The following is a 22,699-nucleotide window of genomic DNA, read 5'->3' on the forward strand; positions in this document are numbered from 1 at the left end:
TGCTAATATGGTTAGCAAAAGACAGGCTTTTTCTCTTCATTATGCAATACAGTGGGATTCTTTACCCCCCTGACACAAGGAGGTTGTTATCGTCTTTGCTTCTGAGTGTTCTGAGACTCTAGCGCAGGGAGGGGAGTTTCCATCTGTTTACATTAGTGCTGTGCTCAGAAACCAGATAATTGCCACCTCCTCAAACAAATAAATTGCATGGATTGCAGTCAATGGATACACTCACAAATACCATTAATACTCACATTGATATAGAATTGTTTACCGTGATTGACCTTCTACTTATACACTTCTTATGTAAAGCCACATGTCAGTAAATGCTTCTGTAATAACTGTTTAATACATTTATATTTTTAGTTTTAAATGTATAACTTCCATGGAATCTGTTTACATCTGGTTTTCATCCCGCCCAAGTGAGTAGGCCATGTGACTGGTCAACAAAATTGGATGAACTGGTTTCTCTGACTGAACAGAAGGTTGATGAAAAGAAGGCCGAGCTAAATGCACATGGAGCGGGGATATCAGCACAGAGTGAAAGTCATAGAGAGTTACATCTGTGGAGACTACGGCAGGAGCTGTACACACAGATGAGAGAGAGATTCCATCTAACTGGTACACACAACACACACACACACTCACATCATATACACACATTTACTTACAGTATAAAACTGCCATACAGAATACATTAAATATATATATTAAATGTTTAACCGTGTTATAGGTTAAAACTACTGCTAATTAGCCCTTATCCATCAGTGTTCTGTACAGATATCCCAGTAAACATTTAGCCGTTGAATCAACGTTGAAATAACGTAATGACTGCCGTCAAATCAACGTACTCTTAAGGTTGAAAATGAAAGTTGAAAACACGTCCAAACACAGACATTGAAAAGACGACTGTTAGACGTATTTTGGACGTCCATTGACGTTATTAATTGGTCCCGAAATACATTATGTGTATAAAACGTGTTTTGGACGTCCACTGACGTTATCGATTGGTCACCACTTAACTAACTTATTAAGATGGATTTTGGACGTCCATTGACGTTTAAAATATGTCCTTGACGGACAGACTACTTTTAGACCTATTTTGAACGTCCAGGGACGTTCCTTGTTTACTGGGATGTCCATGGCAAAATGAGCAGACACAAATTTAACATCGTGTTGATCTTAGCCGTAAATGCATGGCCATATCGGGTAAAGGTGTGTTTAAATTTTCAACAGCTATTTATCTGCCTAAAACTGCATTATATTACCAAGAGCAGGATCACAAAACCTGAAAATAGGTGTAATGTGGCATAAATTAATTCTCCTTTGTATCTATTTCTTGTCCAGAAACCCCAGGGCCTCCGAGTGCTGCCTCTCTGCTGGTGCTTAGTGAAACTGACCTCTGTGTGTCCATTACGCCGCCACAAGACCACAACGTTAGCCTTATTACCTCCTATAAGGGTTAGTTTCTGTTACTGTTGTGTGAGCACTTTAATTTTGCGTAAAATTTCAAGTCAATAAGAGTGAGTGGCATGGTGTCATTTTTTAAACAATATTTAAGGTGGAGAAGAAGAAAAAAGTACAAAGTACAACTACATTTGGAATATATTTGGAAAATGAGGCCCAAAACTGACATAATCCAATATGCATTTGGTTTCCTGTTGCAAGCAATTTTTTGTGTTTGTTTGGGTTTTTTTTCTTGTTTGTTGTTTTTTTGAAGTATAGTTAGGTTTGTCATTGAAAACACTGAAAATCGTTTCTGTGTACATTACAAAACTACTTTAAATATGACATCAGTCACACCTGTTCATTTCAGGAGGTTAGTTTGTAGATTGAAATTTATAAGATTTTAAACAAATGCATTATTCATAGTAATCAAAATTCTTTGATTACTTATTTTGAAATCCAGTTCATTCATTCATTATCTGTAAGCGCTTATTCAGTTCAGGGTCGCGGTGGGTCCAGAGCCTGGAATCAATGGGCGCAAGGCGGGAATACACCCTGGAGGGGGCGCCAGTCCTTCACAGAGCAACACACATTCACTCACACACTCACACCTAAGGACCCTTTTGAGTCGCCAATCCACCTACCAACGTGTGACACAGGGAGACCACACTCCTCACAGACAGTCACCCGGAGGAAACCCACGCAGACACAGGGAGAACACACCAACTCCTCACAGACAGTCACTCGGAGGAAACCCACGCGGACACAGGGAGAACACACCAAACTCCTCACAGACAGTCACCCGGAGGAAACCCACGCAGACACAGGGAGAACACACCAAACTCCTCACAGACAGTCACCCGGAGGAAACCCACGCGGACACAGGGAGAACACACCACACTCCTCACAGACAGTCACCCGGAGGAAACCCACGCAGACACAGGGAGAACACACCAAACTTCTCACAGACAGTCACCCGGAGGAAACCCACGCAGACACAGAGAGAACACACCACACTCGTCACAGACAGTCACCCGGAGGAAACCCTCGCAGACACAGAGAGAACACACCACAATCCTCACAGACAGTCACCCGGAGGAAACCCACGCAGACACAGAGAGAACACACCACACTCGTCACAGACAGTCACCCGGAGGAAACCCACACAGACACAGGGAGAACACACCACACTCCTCACAGACAGTCACCCGGAGGAAACCCACGCAGACACAGAGAGAACACACCACACTCGTCACAGACAGTCACCCGGAGGAAACCCACACAGACACAGGGAGAACACACCACACTCCTCACAGACAGTCGGAATCGAACCCACAACCTCCAGGTCCCTGGAGCTGTGTGACTGCGACACCTACCTGCTGAGCCACCGTGCCGCCCTGAAATCCAGTTATCATTTTAAATTATAATTTTGGAATGTAATGTCTTGTATGTGTATGAGTACATTGCAGACCACAAAATGAATTGGATTGGGCAAATCTGTTTAAAAGGCGTGGGTGCGTTTACAGCGTTAATTTTACGTGGATCACCTCTATCCAGATATAATCAACTATAATCAAGTGGATATGTGAAACTATGTGTAAATAGTGTCAGGTGTTAAAATGGAAAGACTGAATTGTACAAAGTGAATGAACCGTTCAACCTTTAGACAAAATGCAAATCTGGAGATCTGAAAAAGGAACTGAATACAAAGAAGAAGAAAACAATCAGTAATTCACTTTTCATTTTGAACGCCTATAGATTTATTGTCAAAAGCTGATGCAAACCTTCAATTCGCAATTCATAAACAGAATATATATTTGCCCCTTGCAGGAATATATATTTCTTATGTCTACTAAAGTATGCCTAGTGTTTCATCTCCAAGACTAACAGTGAAATTAGATATGTATAAAAAATAACACAAATTATATATGAATCCCTATTTTTCTTCATGTAATTCAGATTTATAATACAAGTACAAAAGTTAACATTGTGATTTATGTTACTACATATGCACAGCACTAATGATAATCAGTCTCTCTCTCTCTCTCTCTCTCTAGTGGAGTGGAGTATGCATTCGTGTTTTATTCCTCTGACTGGCTGTGGATTTGTTAGTGACACTAAAACCCCTGTGTTCCACATCACTGGCCTTAAAACTGTAATAATAATAATAATAATAATAATACCAATGTTTGGTGTATTGAATTAGCAGTGTTATATGTGTGAATGAATAACAATGTTTGTTTGTGTTGTTTGTGTCTATAGGGAGTGCAATATTATGTGAGAGTTAGTGCCTACAATATAAAGGGCTGGGGACCACCACGAAACAGCACCCCCCGCAGCACTGCTCCTTCCAGTAAGTACGTGGAACTACACCTGGCAGCATTTTTTGCTAAATTGCAGAACATGAGCTAAGGCATGATTAGAGTCTGAGGAGATGCTTCTTTAGTTCTGTTTTGAGCAAAAGGAATTCATTCTCTGTAACCGGTTATCCAGTTCAGGGTCGTGGTGGGTCCAGAGCCTACGCGAAAATACACCCTGGAGGGGGCGCCAGTCCTTCACAGGGCAACACAGTGAGGAAGGGAGGAAACCCACAGAGACACAGAGAGAACACACCACACTCCTCACAGACAGTCACCCGGAGGAAAACCAAGCAGACACAGAGAGAACACACCACACTCCTCGCAGACAGTCACCCGGAGGAAACCCAAGCAGACACAGAGAGAACACACCACACTCCTCACAGACAGTCACCCAGAGGAAACCCACGCAGACACAGGGAGAACACACCACACTCCTCACAGACAGTCACCCGGAGGAAACCCACGCAGACACAGAGAGAACACAAAACACTCCTCACAGACAGTCACCCGGAGGAAACCCACGCAGACACAGAGAGAACACACCACGCTCCTCACAGACAGTCACCCAGAGGAAACCCACACAGACACAGGGAGAACACACCACGCTCCACACAGACAGTCACGCAGAGGAAACCCACGCAGACACAGAGAGAAAACACCACGCTCCTCACAGACAATCACCCAGAGGAAACCCACGCAGACACAGGGAGAACACACCACACTCCTCACAGAAAGTCACCCGGAGGAAACCCACGCAGACACAGAGAGAACACACCACGCTCCTCACAGACAGTCACCCAGAGGAAACCCACGCAGACACAGAGAGAACACACCACACTCCTCACAGACAGTCACCCAGAGCGGCCCCTGGAGCTGTGTGACTGCGACACTACCTGCTGTGCCACCGTGCCGCCCAGTAAAGTAATTTTAGAAGTTTTTACCCCACATTTTAACATTGCGCTAATTGCAAAATTTTAACATCACACACCTGCCTTATACTGTGTTGTGTGTCAGCAAAGACAAATATCTGGCTCTGTAATAGTAGAAAAATTAAAGGACTTAAAAACTAAGACATTAGGAATTAAAAACGTTTTCTGTATTCACTTCATTCTGATCCTGCGTCTGGAACTTACCTAGAATCTCTGGGTGCAAGACAGGAACGCGCTCTGTACGGGGTGCAAGTCCATTACAGAGCATCACACACTCCCCCAGTCAAACCTGCCCATTGCCAATAATTAATAACTGAGTGAAAGAAGCTAGGAAAGGAAGCAGGGAAGAACAGTTTAAGAAATGAGATCCACCCACTGTCTCAGCCACACATAAACAGGCCGACTCTGCCCTGTGACCCCTGCAGGCTGGAGGCAGTGCACCAGCGTAAAAATCAGAGGACACAGTCAGGAGGAAGCATTGCAGAAATTACTGGAACACGTTGGAGAACCCACCCACAAGGCCTACTGCACAGGTAACACACACACACACACCCCTCCATAGGTAACACAACACAAACACACTTTTAAACTAGTAGTGCCACAAACACATATCTGCACAGGTGACCCAGCAGACTCTCGCACTTGCACAGGTTACGCAACACATATTCATCAATACTTTAAACACACATACACAGTCAAACTGGTAGTGAAACACACACACTCCTACACAGATGAAATAACACATTAACAGGCGCATACTAAAAAACTGCACATTTATAATGCAACAGACACACAGCTGCACAGATGACACAACACACACACACCTGCACAGGCACATTAGATCATATTTCAACAGAGGGCACTGCACAGGTGGCAAAATACTTATGTTTCCAGTACAACTGGGGTTGCCAATGAACATCACTCTAGAACCCTCACGTTCCACCTGAGTTTATGTGCTGTAATTGTACTCTCTGTGTGTGCATGGGTGCCTGTGTGTGTTTAGAAAACTCAAGGCAGCTGAACTCCAAGCGTATGTCCATGTCCCGAGGACTCAAACAGTTCTTCCATTCTACCACCAAGTTTGTGCGTCTCCTGCAGAGGTTTGACATCCATAACATCTTTCACACGATTTGATAACAAGCTGAAGACAATTTAAATAAATTAATTTCTTCGTCATTCCACTGACCAGTGGTTGCTAATGAATGATTCTCACAGCTTTACGCTAACCTTATGTCAGTATCGCGGATGCACTCGCTAAAAACACAGTGAAATTTATTTACAAAAAAATATCAAAACAAAGAGACTTTGACAGAAAGACAATAAACAGGGAGCTAACAGAGACATAGACTAAGGGAGCTAAGCAAAAAACTTTGACAAGGAGTGCTAAACAGGCTAAACTAGAACACGGAGAGCTAAACAGGCTAAACTAGAACACAGAGCTAAACAGGCTAAACTAGAACACAGAGCTAAACAGGCTAAACTAGAACACAGCTAAACAGGCTAAACTAGAACACAGAGAGCTAAACAGACTAAACTAGAACTCAAAGAGCTAAACAGGCTAAACTAGAACACAGAGAGCTAAACAGGCTAAACTAGAACACAGAGAGCTAAACAGGCTAAACTAGAACACAGAGCTAAAAAGGCTAAACTAGAACACAGAGCTAAACAGGCTAAACTAGAACACAGAGAGCTAAACAGGCTAAACTAGAACACAGAGAGCTAAACAGGCTAAACTAGAACACAGAGAGCTAAACAGGCTAAACTAGAACACAGCTAAACAGGCTAAACTAGAATACAGAGCTAAACAGGCTAAACTAGAACACAGAGAGCTAAACAGGCTAAACTAGAACACAGAGCTAAAAAGGCTAAACTAGAACACAGAGCTAAACAGGCTAAACTAGAACACAGAGAGCTAAACAGGCTAAACAAGAACACAGAGAGCTAAACAGGCTAAACTAGAACACAGAGAGCTAAACAGGCTAAACTAGAACACGGAGAGCTAAACAGGCTAAACTAGAACACAGAGAGCTAAACAGGCTAAACTAGAACACGGAGAGCTAAACAGGCTAAACTAGAACACAGAGCGCTAAACAGGCTAAACTAGAACACGGAGAGCTAAACAGGCTAAACCAGAACACGGAGAGTTAAACAGGCTAATCTAGAACACGGAGAGCTAAACAGGCTAACCTAGAACACAGAGAGTTAAACAGGCTAAACTAGAACACGGAGAGCTAAACAGGCTAATCTAGAACACGGAGAGCTAAACAGGCTAATCTAGAACACGGAGAGCTAAACAGGCTAATCTAGAACACGGAGAGCTAAACAGGCTAAACTACAACACGGAGAGCTAAACAGGCTAATCTAGAACACGGAGAGCTAAACAGGCTAAACTAGAACACGGAGAGCTAAACAGGCTAAACTAGAACACGGAGAGCTAAACAGGCTAATCTAGAACACGGAGAGCTAAACAGGCTAATCTAGAACACGGAGAGCTAAACAGGCTAAACTAGAACACAGAGAGCTAAACAGGCTAAACTAGAACACGGAGAGCTAAACAGGCTAAACCAGAACACGGAGAGTTAAACAGGCTAATCTAGAACACGGAGAGCTAAACAGGCTAACCTAGAACACAGAGAGTTAAACAGGCTAAACTAGAACACGGAGAGCTAAACAGGCTAATCTAGAACACGGAGAGCTAAACAGGCTAATCTAGAACACGGAGAGCTAAACAGGCTAATCTAGAACACGGAGAGCTAAACAGGCTAAACTAGAACACAGAGAGCTAAACAGGCTAAACTAGAACACAGAGAGCTAAACTAGAACACAGAGAGCTAAACAGGCTAAACTAGAACACAGAGAGCTAAACTAGAACACGGAGAGCTAAAGAGGGCTAATGGGACAGACAGACTAGAGAGCTAAGCAGACTAACACAGGACAGAGAGCTAAACAGGCTAAAGAGGGATACAGACAGACTGAAGGGAGCGAAAGGACAGTGACAGTGGAAACGAGAAACAGCAGAGACAGACAGACTAATCCTAAACACAGAGAACTAAAACAAACAGGACAGACAGACAGACTAGCGGGCTAAACATGACATGGGAAAGGAAATGAATGACTGACAAACAGGAAGCAAGACAAGGGAACTTAACGGAGACATGGACAGTAACAAACAGAGAGAACAATTGCTTCCTAATGAGTTTTAGTAAATACAGGCAATTTCTTTTAGAAAATATATTACCAAAATTCTCATTGCATTCAATAAACATGTCCAGGTATTCATTACGTTCAAACAGACTTGTACATGTGGTTTAAAAAAAAACCCTCCAGTGTATCACTGAATGCTGTGCACAGCCATTTTGTCTGAAGTGTTTTTTATGCAGAAGGACTTTGCTGTTGTGTTTCAGAGGTGCATATCTGGCGTCTGTGTTCTACCAGAAGGACAACATCCTGGTCACAACTGAAGATCAGCTTCCATTGGTGGAGATTCAGTGTTGCTCTACCTCCATCGTACAGGACTTTCTCTGGTTTGCCAAGGTTTCTGTCAAACATTCATAGTCAAATTTATTTAAATGTCTTGATTTATGGATCCTATTGTTGTCCAAACTCCATTTCCAGTTCCATTTCCATTCACAACACAAACTCCATTTGTAAAAAGTAAATATAAACCAAATGCATTCATTCATTCATTCATTCATTATCTGTAACCCTTATCCAGTTCAGGGTCGCGGTGGGTCCAGAGCCTACCTGGAATCATTGGGCGCAAGGCGGGAATACACCCTGGAGGGGGCGCCAGTCCTTCACAGGGCGACACACACACTTACACATTCACTCACACACTCACACATAAGGACACTTTTGAGTCGCCAATCCACCTACCAATGTGTGTTTTTGAACTGTGGGAGGAAACCCACACAGACATAGGGAGAACACACCAACTCCTCACAGACAGTCACCCGGAGGAAACCCACGCAGATACAGAGAGAACACACCACATTCCTCACAGACAGTCACCCGGAGGAAACCCACGCAGACACAGAGAGAACACACCACACTCCTCACAGACAGTCACCCGGAGGAAACCCACGCAGACACAGAGAGAACACACCACACTCCTCACAGACAGTCACCTGGAGGAAACCCACGCAGACACAGAGAGAACACACCACATTCCTCACAGACAGTCACCTGGAGGAAACCCACGCAGACACAGGGAGAACACACCACACTCCTCACAGACAGTCACCCGGAGGAAACCCACACAGACACAGGAAGAACACACCACACTCCTCACAGACAGTCACTCAGAGGAAACCCACGCAGACACAGAGAGAACACACCACACTCCTCACAGACAGTCACCCGGAGGAAAACCACACAGACACAGGAAGAACACACCACACTCCTCACAGACAGTCACCAGGAGGAAACCCACGCAGACACAGAGAGAACACACCACACTCCTCACAGACAGTCACCCGGAGGAAACCCACGCAGACACAGGGAGAACACACCACACTCCTCACAGACAGTCACCCGGAGGAAACCCACGCAGACACAGGGAGAACACACCACACTCCTCACAGACAGTCACTCGGAGGAAACCCACGCAGACACAGGGAGAACACACCACACTCCTCACAGACAGTCACCCGGAGGAAACCCACGCAGACACAGGGAGAACACACCACACTCCTCACAGACAGTCACCCGGAGGAAACCCACACAGACACAGGGAGAACACACCACACTCCTCACAGACAGTCACTCAGAGGAAACCCACGCAGACACAGAGAGAACACACCACACTCCTCACAGACAGTCACTCAGAGGAAACCCACACAGACACAGGGAGAACACACCACACTCCTCACAGACAGTCACCCGGAGGAAACCCACGCAGACACAGGGAGAACACACCACACTCCTCACAGACAGTCACCCGGAGGAAACCCACACAGACACAGGAAGAACACACCACACTCCTCACAGACAGTCACCAGGAGGAAACCCACGCAGACACAGAGAGAACACACCACACTCCTCACAGACTGTCACCCGGAGGAAACCCACGCAGACACAGGGAGAACACACCACACTCCTCACAGACAGTCACCCGGAGGAAACCCACGCAGACACAGGGAGAACACACCACACTCCTCACAGACAGTCACCCGGAGGAAACCCACGCAGACACAGGGAGAACACACCACACTCCTCACAGACAGTCACCCGGAGGAAACCCACACAGACACAGGAAGAACACACCACACTCCTCACAGACAGTCACCAGGAGGAAACCCACGCAGACACAGAGAGAACACACCACACTCCTCACAGACTGTCACCCGGAGGAAACCCACGCAGACACAGGGAGAACACACCACACTCCTCACAGACAGTCACCCGGAGGAAACCCACGCAGACACAGGGAGAACACACCACACTCCTCACAGACAGTCACCTGGAGCGGAAATCGAACCCACAACCTCCAGGTCCCTGGAGCTGTGTGACTGCGTCACCTACCTGCTGCGCCACCCAATTTAAACCTTATTTTTAATAAAAAAACTACAAAGGCATTTTTACCTCTTCTTTTAAGATCACTCTTCTTTTAAAAGTTTGGAAACAGAGGAAACCAATATTGTGGTTTAAAAAAGGAAATAGTTTTCCCATTGCTGCTTGATACAGGATTTCATCTGCTCAACAGCTTTAGGTTGCAGGTTTTTATTTATTTATTTATTTAGGGATTTTTTTGTCTGTTTCATAATGCACTTATTGTTTTCAGTGGGTGACATTTTAGACAGCAGACACCTCTCACTTTTGGCAATTATGACTCAGTTACGGCACTGGCAAGTGTTGTGTGGGATGGACATAGGCCAAATGTCATCAGCTGGAATTGAGCTGGGGTTTACAGCTCGTTTCATGTGGGCTAGCCATGAACCAAGTGTCGATTTGATACAAATTTTTTCCATAATACACCTGACATATGGCCGATATAAATCTTTCAAGGCCAAATGTGGGCTTTGAAAGAGAACTGCGGATGTGCAACATTTGGGCCAAATATTTATTGGTATTTGCGAAGTCTGGATTAATTTAGCAGCTGGATTGTTAATTAAGAACCCATGCTGTTGTAATCAATGCAGAATTCATTCATTCATTCATTCATCCATTATCTGTAAGCGCTTATCCATCAATGCAGAATCTATATTGGATATGTCTTATTTTAAAAATAGCATAATCTTCCCTGAAAAACAGGACAGTTTTCCATTGAGTCTATCCAAAAATAAGCTCAGGCCCAGAGAAGGTGGTGGTGGTTCTGCATCCTGTTTATATCTGGTTTATTATTTACATTTCATTCATTCATTATCTGTAAGTGCTTATCCAGTTCAGGGTCGTGGTGGGTCCAGAGCCTACCTGGAATCATTGGGCGCAAGGCGGGAATACACCCTGGAGGGGGCGCCAGTCCTTCACAGAGCAACACACACTCACACATTCACTCACACACTCACACCTACGGACACTTTTGAGTCGCCAATCCACCAACCAACATGTGTTTTTGGACTGTGGGAGGAAACTGGAGCACCCGGAGGAAACCCACACAGACACAGAGAGAACACACCACACTCCTCACAGTCACCCGGAGGAAACCCACGCAGACACAGAGAGAACACACCACACTCCTCACAGTCACCTGGAGGAAACCCATGCAGACACAGGGAGAAAAATAAATCTCTGTTTCACCATTTGAAAATCATTATTTTCTGTTATTATTTTACATCCCCTGTGTCCCAACTTTTGTGGTAATGGGGTTTGTAATGATTTGTGTTTGATTGTGTTTTATCCCCAGCTTTCCTGTGCCTGGCAGCAGGTTTCATGGCTGCAGCAGGTCTTATCTTCATCTGTATCCTCCTCCTCCTCACTTCTACAGAACAGACACAGTATCCTACGAGCAGTCGCCCAGCTACAGGTACGCTGAAAAAGCGAGTGAGGGAGAAAGAGTTAAATTTGTTAATAAATATTCAGTTCACTTCCGTGTACTGTTTTAACCAGTCTTTCTATTTCCCTCTTTTCCTCCTGTCCCAATAAACATGTTATCTCACCAGTCGTCTGTGGGCACTGTGGATTTAGGACAGGTGTATTTTGAGCCTCTAAAGGATCGCCATGGGAACGTGCTTCTTGTAACCCTGAGAGAGGTCACTACCTCACTGACCCCTAATGATCCCCAGCTGCACTGGAGCCCGATCAAACAAATGGAAGCACGATGGAGCAGGACACACTTACTGCCTGAACCAACAGCCATGGATACACTCAAACAACAGATTAGGGTACATATACATGCACACGGCACAGGCCAAGTATTGGCAATGCTTCCTCTAATAAAGTAGGATTAGAAGTTCCTCACTATCTGCAGGATCAGTAAGTAAATAAACAATAGACTCTGTTATGGTCAATGGTTCCTTAGATTCATTATATCTCAATCTCTCTGTCTATCTAGAGGAAGTTGGAGTACCATAGACGGAGTCTTCAGAGAGCTCAGCCTGGCCTCTATGTTGGAATCTTGAAGCTGTGTAGTTCAGTGGAACAGCTCCGGGTTTTAGTGCCCCAGCGTTTACCCAACCTTCTCTTACACACACGTATTCGCAACAATGCACATGTCTCATGGTAATCAGTTAAATACAAGTTAAAGTTAAATACATAAATACCCATATCACTGTGAGGAGTGTGGTGTGTTCTCCCCGTGTCTGTGTGGGTTTCCTCCGGGTGAATGTCTGTGAGGAGTGTGGTGTGTTCTCCCTGTGTCTGCGTAGGTTTCCTCCGGGTGACTGTCTGTGAGGAGTGTGGTGTGTTCTCTCTGTGTCTGTGTGGGTTTCCTCCGGGTGACTGTCTGTGAGGAGTGTGGTGTGTTCTCCCTGTGTCTGTGTGGGTTTCCTCTGGGTGACTGTCTGTGAGGAGTGTGGTGTGTTCTCTCTGTGTCTGTGTGGGTTTCCTCCGGGTGACTGTCTGTGAGGAGTGTGGTGTGTTCTCTCTGTGTCTGTGTGGGTTTCCTCCGGGTGACTGTCTGTGAGGAGTGTGGTGTGTTCTCCCTGTGTCTGTGTGGGTTTCCTCCGGGTGACTGTCTGTGAGGAGTGTGGTGTGTTCTCCCTGTGTCTGCGTGGGTTTCCTCCGGGTGACTGTCTGTGAGGAGTGTGGTGTGTTCTCCCTGTGTCTGTGTGGGTTTCCTCCGGGTGACTATCTGTGAGGAGTGTGGTGTGTTCTCCCTGTGTCTGCGTGGGTTTTCTCCGGGTGACTGTCTGTGAGGAGTGTGGTGTGTTCTCCCTGTGTCTGCGTGGGTTTCCTCCGGGTGACTGTCTGTGAGGAGTGTGGTGTGTTCTCCCTGTGTCTGCGTGGGTTTCCTCCGGGTGACTGTCTGTGAGGAGTGTGGTCTTTAATAACTATCTAACACTAAAATATATGTGCAAAATCTACCTATGAGTGGAGTAAATTTGTGTTATTGTTTTTTTATATGAAGGGAGGAGTGGAGCTGGCTACAGAGGCACTCAATGGTTGGAGTCAGTGGGAGTGGCCAAACAGTGACAGGCAGTCCAGAGGACAAGGATAATGTTTTTACTGACAGCACTGGAGTGGAGGAATTTGTAAGAGATCTGAGGACTGCAATTACACAGTTGCTGACCAAACTCAATATTCCATTATACAGGGTATGTATGTATACACATCCACCCAGCCACCTGCAAAAATGCAGAATAGCATTTTTCAAAGATAAACATATGTCACATGAACAAAAGTATTGGGGCACCAACATATTAAACCTATAGGAGCTTTTATGACGTCCCATTCTAAATCCATAGGTATTATTATAGAGTTAGTCCGCCCATTGAAGCTATAATAGCTTTCACTCTTCTGGGAAGCATTTGTACCACAATCTGAGGTGTGTTTGTGGATGACTTTTTGCCCATTCATCCAGAAGACCACTTGTGAGGTCAAACACTGATATTTGATGAGAGAATATGCCTGAATTCTACTGTGTTCCAAAAGTTATTTGATGGGGTTGAGGTCAGGGCTCTGTGCAGGCCAGTGAAATCACTTCTACATAAGACTTTCTGGGCCTCCTCACAGACAGTCACCCAGAGGAAACCCACACAGACACAGGGAGAACACACCACACTCCTCACAGACAGTCACCGGAGGAAACCCACACAGACACAGAGAGAACACACCACACTCCTCACAGACAGTCACCCGGAGGAAACCCACACAGACACAGGGAGAACAGACCACACTCCTCACAGACAGTCACCTGGAGGAAACCCACACAGACACAGAGAGAACACACCACACTCCTCACAGACAGTCACCCGGAGGAAACCCACACAGACACAGAGAGAACACACCACACTCCTCACAGACAGTCACCCGGAGGAAACCCACACAGACACAGAGAGAACACACCACACTCCTCACAGACAGTCACCCGGAGCTGGAATTAAACCCACAACCTCCAGGCACCTGGAGCTGTGTGACTGCGACACCTACCTGCTGCACCACCGTGCCGCTACACACAGACACACACAATGAAAAACAGCTTCTGTGTGATTACAGGGCACACACTGTTCTTAGAAGCAGACAAACCCCTTCTTTTAGAAGATAATCATGCTTATTGTCACTCTCTCCTCAGGCATATCAGTATCGTCTGTACACTCAGGAGCTGGTGCAGGTTGGTGATGAAATCTCTATGCTGCTGCTGTTGCCACCCAATGAGGAGTTCAGTTCCAGTTTTTGCCTTCTACAGGATTCTCTGGACATCAGGCTCACCATGCCACTGCATATCTTTGAAATGGGTGAGTGAAGTTAGGGACCATGGCACAGCTAAAGACCTGAATATGGTGTAAACAGCTGTACTGCATCTAAGTCTCTGGGCTATGCAGCCAATGACTCCATGGTGTAAATGTGGAACATACTGTGCATGTTCCTGATTGGATTATTTTAAAGGAGCTAATTTCTGGGTGTTTTTTGTGTGTTTTAGTCCATTTCTGGGTGTATAGCCGTGAGCTGCTGTCAATGTATTGTCAGGCGTGGGTGAGACTGGAGTTGGAATCTTATCTATCCCAGCAGGCATTGCGAGAAGCACTGGACAGCAGGGAGGTAGCAGAGGCCAGAGAGAAACTGACCCACATCACAAAGCTTTTTCAGGTAAGAAATCTTGCTCATATGTTGTAATATAATCTAAGGGTTGCAGCATTGTAGGTTTAAAAAAGTACTGATACACAGAGGTTAGACTCGCTAGACTCTACCAGTACCTTTCGCCACTTAACCTGGCCAAGAACCTCCTACTCCAGGCAAAGGAATCTGGCGGACACCCAAAAACACCCGGAGGAAACCCACACGGACACAGCACACTCCTCCCAGACAGTCACTCGGAGGAAACCCACACAGACACAGGGAGAACACACCACACTCCTCCCAGACAGTCACTCGGAGGAAACCCACGCGGACACAGGGAGAACACACCACACTCCTCACAGACAGTCACCCGGAGGAATTTTTGAAAGAATGTTTTTATAATACACAGCAATATGCTGTTTCAGGAAAAAAGATCACAGATGAACAAAGAGCACATTTTATTACATATTCTTTTGCAACTCTTTGCTTTCCTTTCGTAAATTTGATTGTGTATCTGTATGTGTGTGTGTGTGTATATGGGGTATGTGTATGCTACGCATGTGTAGAGTGTGGACGCTGTATGGCGTGAGCGGCGATGGATAATGGACGTCATGCAGTGTGTTCGCTCACGACAACATTTGGGTGCAGTGCCTCTCCATCTTGTCATGGACTCACAGCCAATCAGAACACACCAAGAGAAACAGCAAGATGGGCGATCAACACACACTCACATACTAAACACAGGTGAGCTACTCATTCAAACAAATCTGGACAAAATTCAAGCTTTAATATTGCATCTCAGACATTTACATTTATGACATTTTGGCAAACACTCTTATCCAGAGCGACTGGTATTAGATATCGGTCAATGCAGTGTTAGGAGTCTTGCCCAAGGACTCTTATTGGTGTAGCACAGACCTGGAATCAAACCCAGGTGTCTCACATGGGACCCAATGGTGTTACCACTGTACCACACCAACTACTAACCAAGACATGGCTTGAGCGAATATGTTGAGTGCATTTACACCTGTATTTATATGATACTCATCCCTGTCTGGGGATAACCTGGATACTCAAGACACATAAATTGTCCTCTAGGGATGAGTAGCTGTGGTGGGGGGTGCAGGGAGACATCAAGTAAAATCACAAGTCCCTTCTGAGTTGGAAAAATGTTAATATATGAATGTTTGTTGGATATTTAATTATATGATGTGGTTAATATTCCCATGGACATGAACTTACTCATTCATTCATTCATTATCTGTAACCCTTATCCAGTTCAGGGTCGTGGTGGGTCCAGAGCCTACCTGGAATCATTGGGCGCAAGGCGGGAATACACCCTGGAGGGGGCGCCAGTGCTTCACAGGGCAACACAGACACACACACACATTCACACCAACGAACACTTATTGAGTCGCCAATCCACCTACCAACATGTGTTTTTGGACTGTGGGAGGAAACCCACGCAGACACAGAGAGAACACACCACACTCCTCACAGACAGTCACCCGGAGGAAACCCACGCAGACACAGAGAGAACACACCACACTCCTCACAGACAGTCACCCGGAGGAAACCCAGGCAGACACAGAGAGAACACACCACACTCCTCACAGACAGTCACCCGGAGGAAACCCACGCAGACACAGAGAGAACACACCACACTCCTCACAGACAGTCACCCGGAGGAAACCCACGCAGACACAGAGAGAACACACCACACTCCTCACAGACAGTCACCCGGAGGAAACCCACGCAGACACAGAGAGAACACACCACACTCCTCACAGACAGTCACCCGGAAGAAACCCACGCAGACACAGAGAGAACACACCACACTCCTCACAGACAGTCACCCGGAGGAAACCCACGCAGACACAGGGAGAACACACCACACTCCTCACAGACAGTCACCCGGAGGAAACCCACGCAGACACAGAGAGAACACACCACACTCCTCACAGACAGTCACCCGGAGGAAACCCACGCAGACACAGCGAGAACACACCACACTCCTCACAGACAGTCACCCGGAGGAAACCCACGCAGACACAGCAAGAACACACCACACTCCTCACAGACACAGTCATCCGGAGCGGGAATCGAACCCACAACCTCCAGGTCCCTGGAGCTGTGTGACCACGACACCACCTGCTGCACCACAGTGCCTCATGACCTAACTACTTTTTAAATTTAATTTCAGGTTGAATTGAAATACATCCAGTCCACACTTCATATCTAATGCTCATTTCTTTTTTCCCTTTAGCAGAAAGTGCTGTTAGCTCTTTAGAAGCATGCACTCAGAAGCCTAGGGTCACAGCACCGGTGGACATCCCAGGGGCCACAGAGGTCACAGGGAGCAGGGAGAAGACACACACTCCCGCCTCTCCATCATTTGCAATGTGTAGTGCCATTAGCCACAGCATCCCTGACACTTGCCACCGTTTGAGCGACCCCTGCAGCCACAGCAGTGGCACTTTCCACCACAGTAACATCGGCATCCACCACATCCACTCCTGTCCAGAACTTTCTGCTATTCCTTCATCATCCTTGTCAATTTCAGAAGAGGAAGATGAGGATGAAGAACAAAACATCGAGGAAGAGAATGCGGAGATATTTAATCATTTGGAGATATCATCACACCTGGAACCAGCATATTCAGTTCAAGACAATAAAGACCACGGCGAACCGTTAGCTTACACACTCAGGAAACCTGATCTAGTATCAGCTTTGGAAAATACACACCCAGCATCTTCCTGTCCTAACACGGTCACAAACACAGGCCTAGAATCAGTTTTGGAGGATAAACACCACAGAGATCGCTGCTCGACTCTAGATACAAATATGGGTCTGGAGTCATGTGACTGTGTGAATGAAGTCAAGGCCATTGATGTTGAGTCAGTTCACTGTGATCATGCAGTTGGAGGCACTAGACTGGAGTCAGTTCATTGTGATAATGTGGTCACAGGCACTGATCTAGAATCATTGCCCTGTAATAATGATATCAGGGATTCTGATGTAGAGTCAGTTAGCTCTGCTAATGTGGTCAAGGCCACTGATTTGGAGTCAGTTCACTGTGATCATGCAGTCAGAGTCATTGATGTTGAGTCAGCTCATTGTAATAATGCAGTCGGAGGCAGTAGACTGGAGTCAGTTCATTGTGATAATGTGGTCACAGGCACTGATCTAGAATCATTGCACTGTAATAATGATATCAGAGATTCTGATGTAGAGTCAGTTAGCTCTGCTAATGTGGTCAGAGCCACTGATTTGGAGTCAGTTTACTATGAAACTGTTGTTAGAGACATTGATGTAGAATCAATACACTGTGCAAATAATGTCAAAGATTCTGATCTAGGGGCATGTACTAATGCAGTTAGAATCACTGATCTGGAGTCAATTTACTGTGAGAATGCAGTCAGAAGCACAGTTCACTGTGATAAAGTCATTAGAGCCACTGACCTAGAATCAGTTCACTGTCCACATGATGTCAGAGACCCTGATCTGAAGTCAGTTCACTGTACAAATGCAGCCAGACCCATTGATCTAGAGCCAGTTTACTATGATAACGTCATTAGAGCCACTGATTTAGAGGCAATTCACTGTGCTAATACTGACAAAGATCCTAATCTAGAGTCAGTTCACTGTGCTTATGCAGTTAGAGCCACTGATCTGGAGTCAGTTGACTATGCTAATGCAGTTGGAGCCTCTGACCATGAGTCAGTTCACTGTGCAAATGCAATCAGTGCTACTGACCTGAACACACCACACTCCTCACAGACAGTCACCCGGAGGAAACCCACACAGACACAGGGAGAACACACCACACTCCTCACAGGCAGTCACCCGGAGGAAACCCACGCAGACACAGAGAGAACACACCACACGCCTCACAGACAGTCACCCGGAGGAAACCCACGCAGACACAGGGAGAACACACCACACTCAGTTCACTCTGCTTATGCAGTTAGAGCCACTGATCTGGAGTCAGTTGACTATGCTAATGCAGTTGGAGCCTCTGACCATGAGTCAGTTCACTGTGCAAATGCAATTAGTGCCACTGACCTGAAGTCATTTCACTGTGCGGATGCAGTCAGAATCACTGATGTGAAGTTAGTTCACTGTGATGATGTGGTCAGAGACACTGATTTGGAGTCTGTTCACTGTGTTAATACATCTAAAGTCACTGATCTGAAGTCAGTTGACTTGGCTAATACAGTCAGAAGCACTGATCTAGGACCAAATAACTCTGCTTGTGATGTCAGAGATCCTGATCTGGATTCAGTTCACTGTGCGATTGCAGTTAGTACCACAGATCTGGAGTCAGTTGACTATGCTAATGCAGTTGGAGCCTCTGACCATGAGTCAGTTCACTGTGCAAATGCAATTAGTGCCACTGACCTAAAGTCATTTCACTGTGTTAATACATCTAAAGTCACTGATCTGAAGTCAGTTGACTGGGCTAATACAGTCAGAAGCACTGATCTAGAACCAAATAACTCTGCTTGTGATATCAGAGATCCTGATCTGGATTCAGTTCAATGTGCTCCTGCAGTTGGACCCAGCAATATGAAGCCAATTAATTTTGCTCATGCATTTGGGGGCACTGATCTAGTGTCAGTTCATTGTGATATCGCAATTCGAGCCACTGATGTGGAGCCCGTTGACTATGCTAATGCTTTCAGAGATCCTGATCAGGAGTCAGTACACTGTGATAATGTGTTTAGACCCACTGATCTGGAGTCAGTACACTGTGCTAATGAAGTCAGAAGCACTGATCTAGAGTCAGTTCACTGTACTAAATCAGTAAAATGTGATTATCGGGAGTCAGGTCACCATGATAATGCAATCGGGATAACTGATCTGGAGTCAGTTGTGGAGGTTTCTCTGTGTGTGGCAGCCAAGTCGAGAACAACTTCTGTACCAGAAAGGCCCAAAAGGGGATGGCCTTCAAGGAGCCTGGTGGAGTGGGTGACCTCTTCGTCCAATAAGGAAGATGGACAGTAACAAAATGTTTTTTCTCCACAAAGTGTGGAGTGCACATCAGACCACACCATTGAAAGCTATCAGCTAAAGTCCACTGTGATTCCATTAAAGTTTCCACATCAAACAAGTCAAACTATAAAGAAACTACGGAATTGGAATTATTCGTCATTTTCTTTATCAAGTTTGAGCGTGTATTTGACAACTCTGCTAGTCAAGAGGCTAGTCTGGTACTGGGCTAACTGCTAGGCTAATTTTAGCCACTGGAGGGAGTCAAAGATTAAGAGCTGCTCACAAGCTCTGAGGTGCTGGGTGTTTGTTTCAGAGTTCCAGCAAAATACCTCTCACGAGCCTCTTTTCTTGCACATTTCAAGACGTTTCTCTCTCTTTTGAAGAAAACTTTAAGAAAACAAAATAAATAATTAAGGAGAGTGTAGTTTTTTTGTTATTTGGACTCCCTCTTTTGGTGGGGGAAGTCAGTCTGGAGTCATTCTTTTCCTCCTAACAACTTTATTTAAACATTTATTACGTTTAAGGTCCACTTTCACATATCCCCATTTTGTTGTTAGTTCCGTAGGAGATTAAATGGTGTATTTCTGTTTTGTTTTGCACTTGGATTTTTTATTTATTTATTTTTTTTGTTGTTAGTTCACCCTGTTTGCCTAGGTCTCCCAACTCAAAGACGTGGGTTTGATCACATCACAGTGATTCACCTTTGAGCCTAATTAATAAATTTAAGTCAATCTGTAAGAAGGGAGCATAGGATAAGTGTAACCTATATTTATCTGTTTTCCAGCTTCTAAAACCCTTTTCTCAGCCTCTAATGACATTACAGACTATGCACTTCAAAAAGGGCCTTATGTTTAGAGCAAGACCGGGATGGGACCGTACAGGAAATCAGGTTTCGGCAATAATTCGTTTAACAATTGTGAGCACTTTAGTGACATGAGCTTGAATATCGTCATTGTCCAAAGAATAACATTCATTCATTCATTATCTATACCTTTGGACACTTTGGAGTCGCCAATCCACCTACCAACATGTGTTTTTGGACAGTGGGAGGAAACCGGAGCACCCAGAGGAAACCCACACGGACACAGGGAGAACACACCACACTCCTCACAGACAGTCACCTGGAGGAAACCCACGCAGACACAGGGAGAACACACCACACTCCTCACAGACAGTCACCCGGAGGAAACCCAGGCAGACACAGAGAGAACACACCACACTCCTCACAGACAGTCACCTGGAGCGGCAATTGAACCCTGGAGCAGTGTGACTGCGACACTAACCTGCTGCACCACCGTGCCACGCCCCAAAGAAAAACAATTATCTTCAAAACCTAGAACCTGGAATTTTTCTATTGGTCCATTATTATTTTCTTTTAAAAAAAGGACAGCTGCTGTGCTCAAATGATTTTGAACTTGAAAAAAATGGTAATACAAGTTTTTCTTAGTAAAATGACTCAATTTATCATATATTTTTCTGAGTACAAGACATGCACATTGTTTATAATTAAACTAATATATCAGATTGTGTGGTTAGGAACTGTTGACTGTAGTCATTTTAAAGCATAATTTGCTTGAAATGGCAAATTTTTCAAAGACAGTAGAATTGTTTTCATTGACATATAAAGCCATAATGCTGTGGATGGAATTTGTAAACAGGAAATTTACATATACAGAACATAAACAGAACATTTACATATACATTCTGTTTACTGCACCTTCTTATCCAGCATTTCATCTGAAATTATTTGCATGAATGAGTAACTGCTTCTGCTAACCTGGGACGTGTTTTCAGATGTTGGATCATTTTTTCTGAGGATTATTAGGAGATGTTATTCAGTCGCAAGCATAAATGGTTAGTTACTGATTTGTATATATTTCTGTCAGTATGTAGCGAAAAATAAGATGATATATTCAAAGATATCAAGGAAAATGGTGTGTTGGACAAACAAAGTCTAAATAAATTGAATTTTAAAACTGACCACTGTCTGTAAAACACATACTCATAGGTCTTTATTTTAGGTCTTTTATTATTTATTTATTACACCAGTGGCCTGGTAAAACTTTGAATGAAAACATTAAATGGCTACTTCAGTGTTTAAATGCTTAAAGGTTTATGTTAAAGTAAACACAAAAAGTTTAGGTTTTTTATTTAAATCATGGCTCCATCCATTTTAATGTTCCATGTGTCTCACACTCTTCATTTTCAATTATTAAATATACTGAAAATATTCAAAGGCTGCTGCCTGTTAAATTCTGATTTTTTTCACTTCATACGTCAAGTATTAATTCATATTTCTTCCTAAAATTCAAAGAGCATTGTGTGCTTCGAATAAATTCGAATTAAAAGCACGATAATGTAACCACTGTTCAATTGTTGTTGTTGTTGTTGAAATCTATTATGACGTCACTGGTCCTCGTTAGACGTGAACCCGCTAGTAATGGGGATTCCGGCTCTTTTTAGAGAGACGGTTCTTTTGGCTCGGTTTACTAAAAAGAGCCGGCTCCCAAGTGGCTCCTTAGATATTTTGTTGCTTAAATTAATTTACTACAATATTATGTGTAAAATGAATTACTAACATAAATCATACATTAAATAAAATATTTATTATATATTTGGCTTTATTTATAAAGCTACAAAATAAAGTATAAGCTACTAAAAAAGACAACCAGATTAAATCTCAATAGGACAAAAAGGTCCAATCCCTGTTTGTGTTTATTGTTTTTTACATATTCAATAGAATGTTTAAAAAAATCGGTTCCCGTCATTCCCATCGTTCGAGACCTATTCATCACTAGTGCGCGCTCACGCCTC

General features: G+C 44.5%; 1 protein-coding gene across 1 annotated transcript; it reads left to right on the plus strand.

Annotated features, from left to right (window-relative positions):
* The first annotated feature begins 1,196 nt into the window (after positions 1 to 1,196).
* LOC136699394 (uncharacterized) lies at positions 1,197 to 19,897 on the plus strand. Its single transcript, XM_066674089.1, has 15 exons — positions 1,197 to 1,209; positions 1,348 to 1,436; positions 3,709 to 3,799; positions 5,161 to 5,268; positions 5,739 to 5,835; positions 8,140 to 8,269; positions 11,580 to 11,699; positions 11,836 to 12,057; positions 12,228 to 12,394; positions 13,242 to 13,428; positions 14,406 to 14,568; positions 14,754 to 14,920; positions 15,457 to 15,634; positions 17,157 to 18,609; positions 18,946 to 19,897. The coding sequence occupies exons 1-15, from the start codon at positions 1,197 to 1,199 to the stop codon at positions 19,895 to 19,897; spliced, it is 4,137 nt and encodes a 1,378-aa protein (XP_066530186.1).
* Positions 19,898 to 22,699: the final 2,802 nt, after the last annotated feature.

The sequence above is a fragment of the Hoplias malabaricus genome, chromosome 6 (assembly GCF_029633855.1).
Source record: "Hoplias malabaricus isolate fHopMal1 chromosome 6, fHopMal1.hap1, whole genome shotgun sequence".
Classification (NCBI taxonomy): domain Eukaryota; kingdom Metazoa; phylum Chordata; class Actinopteri; order Characiformes; family Erythrinidae; genus Hoplias; species Hoplias malabaricus.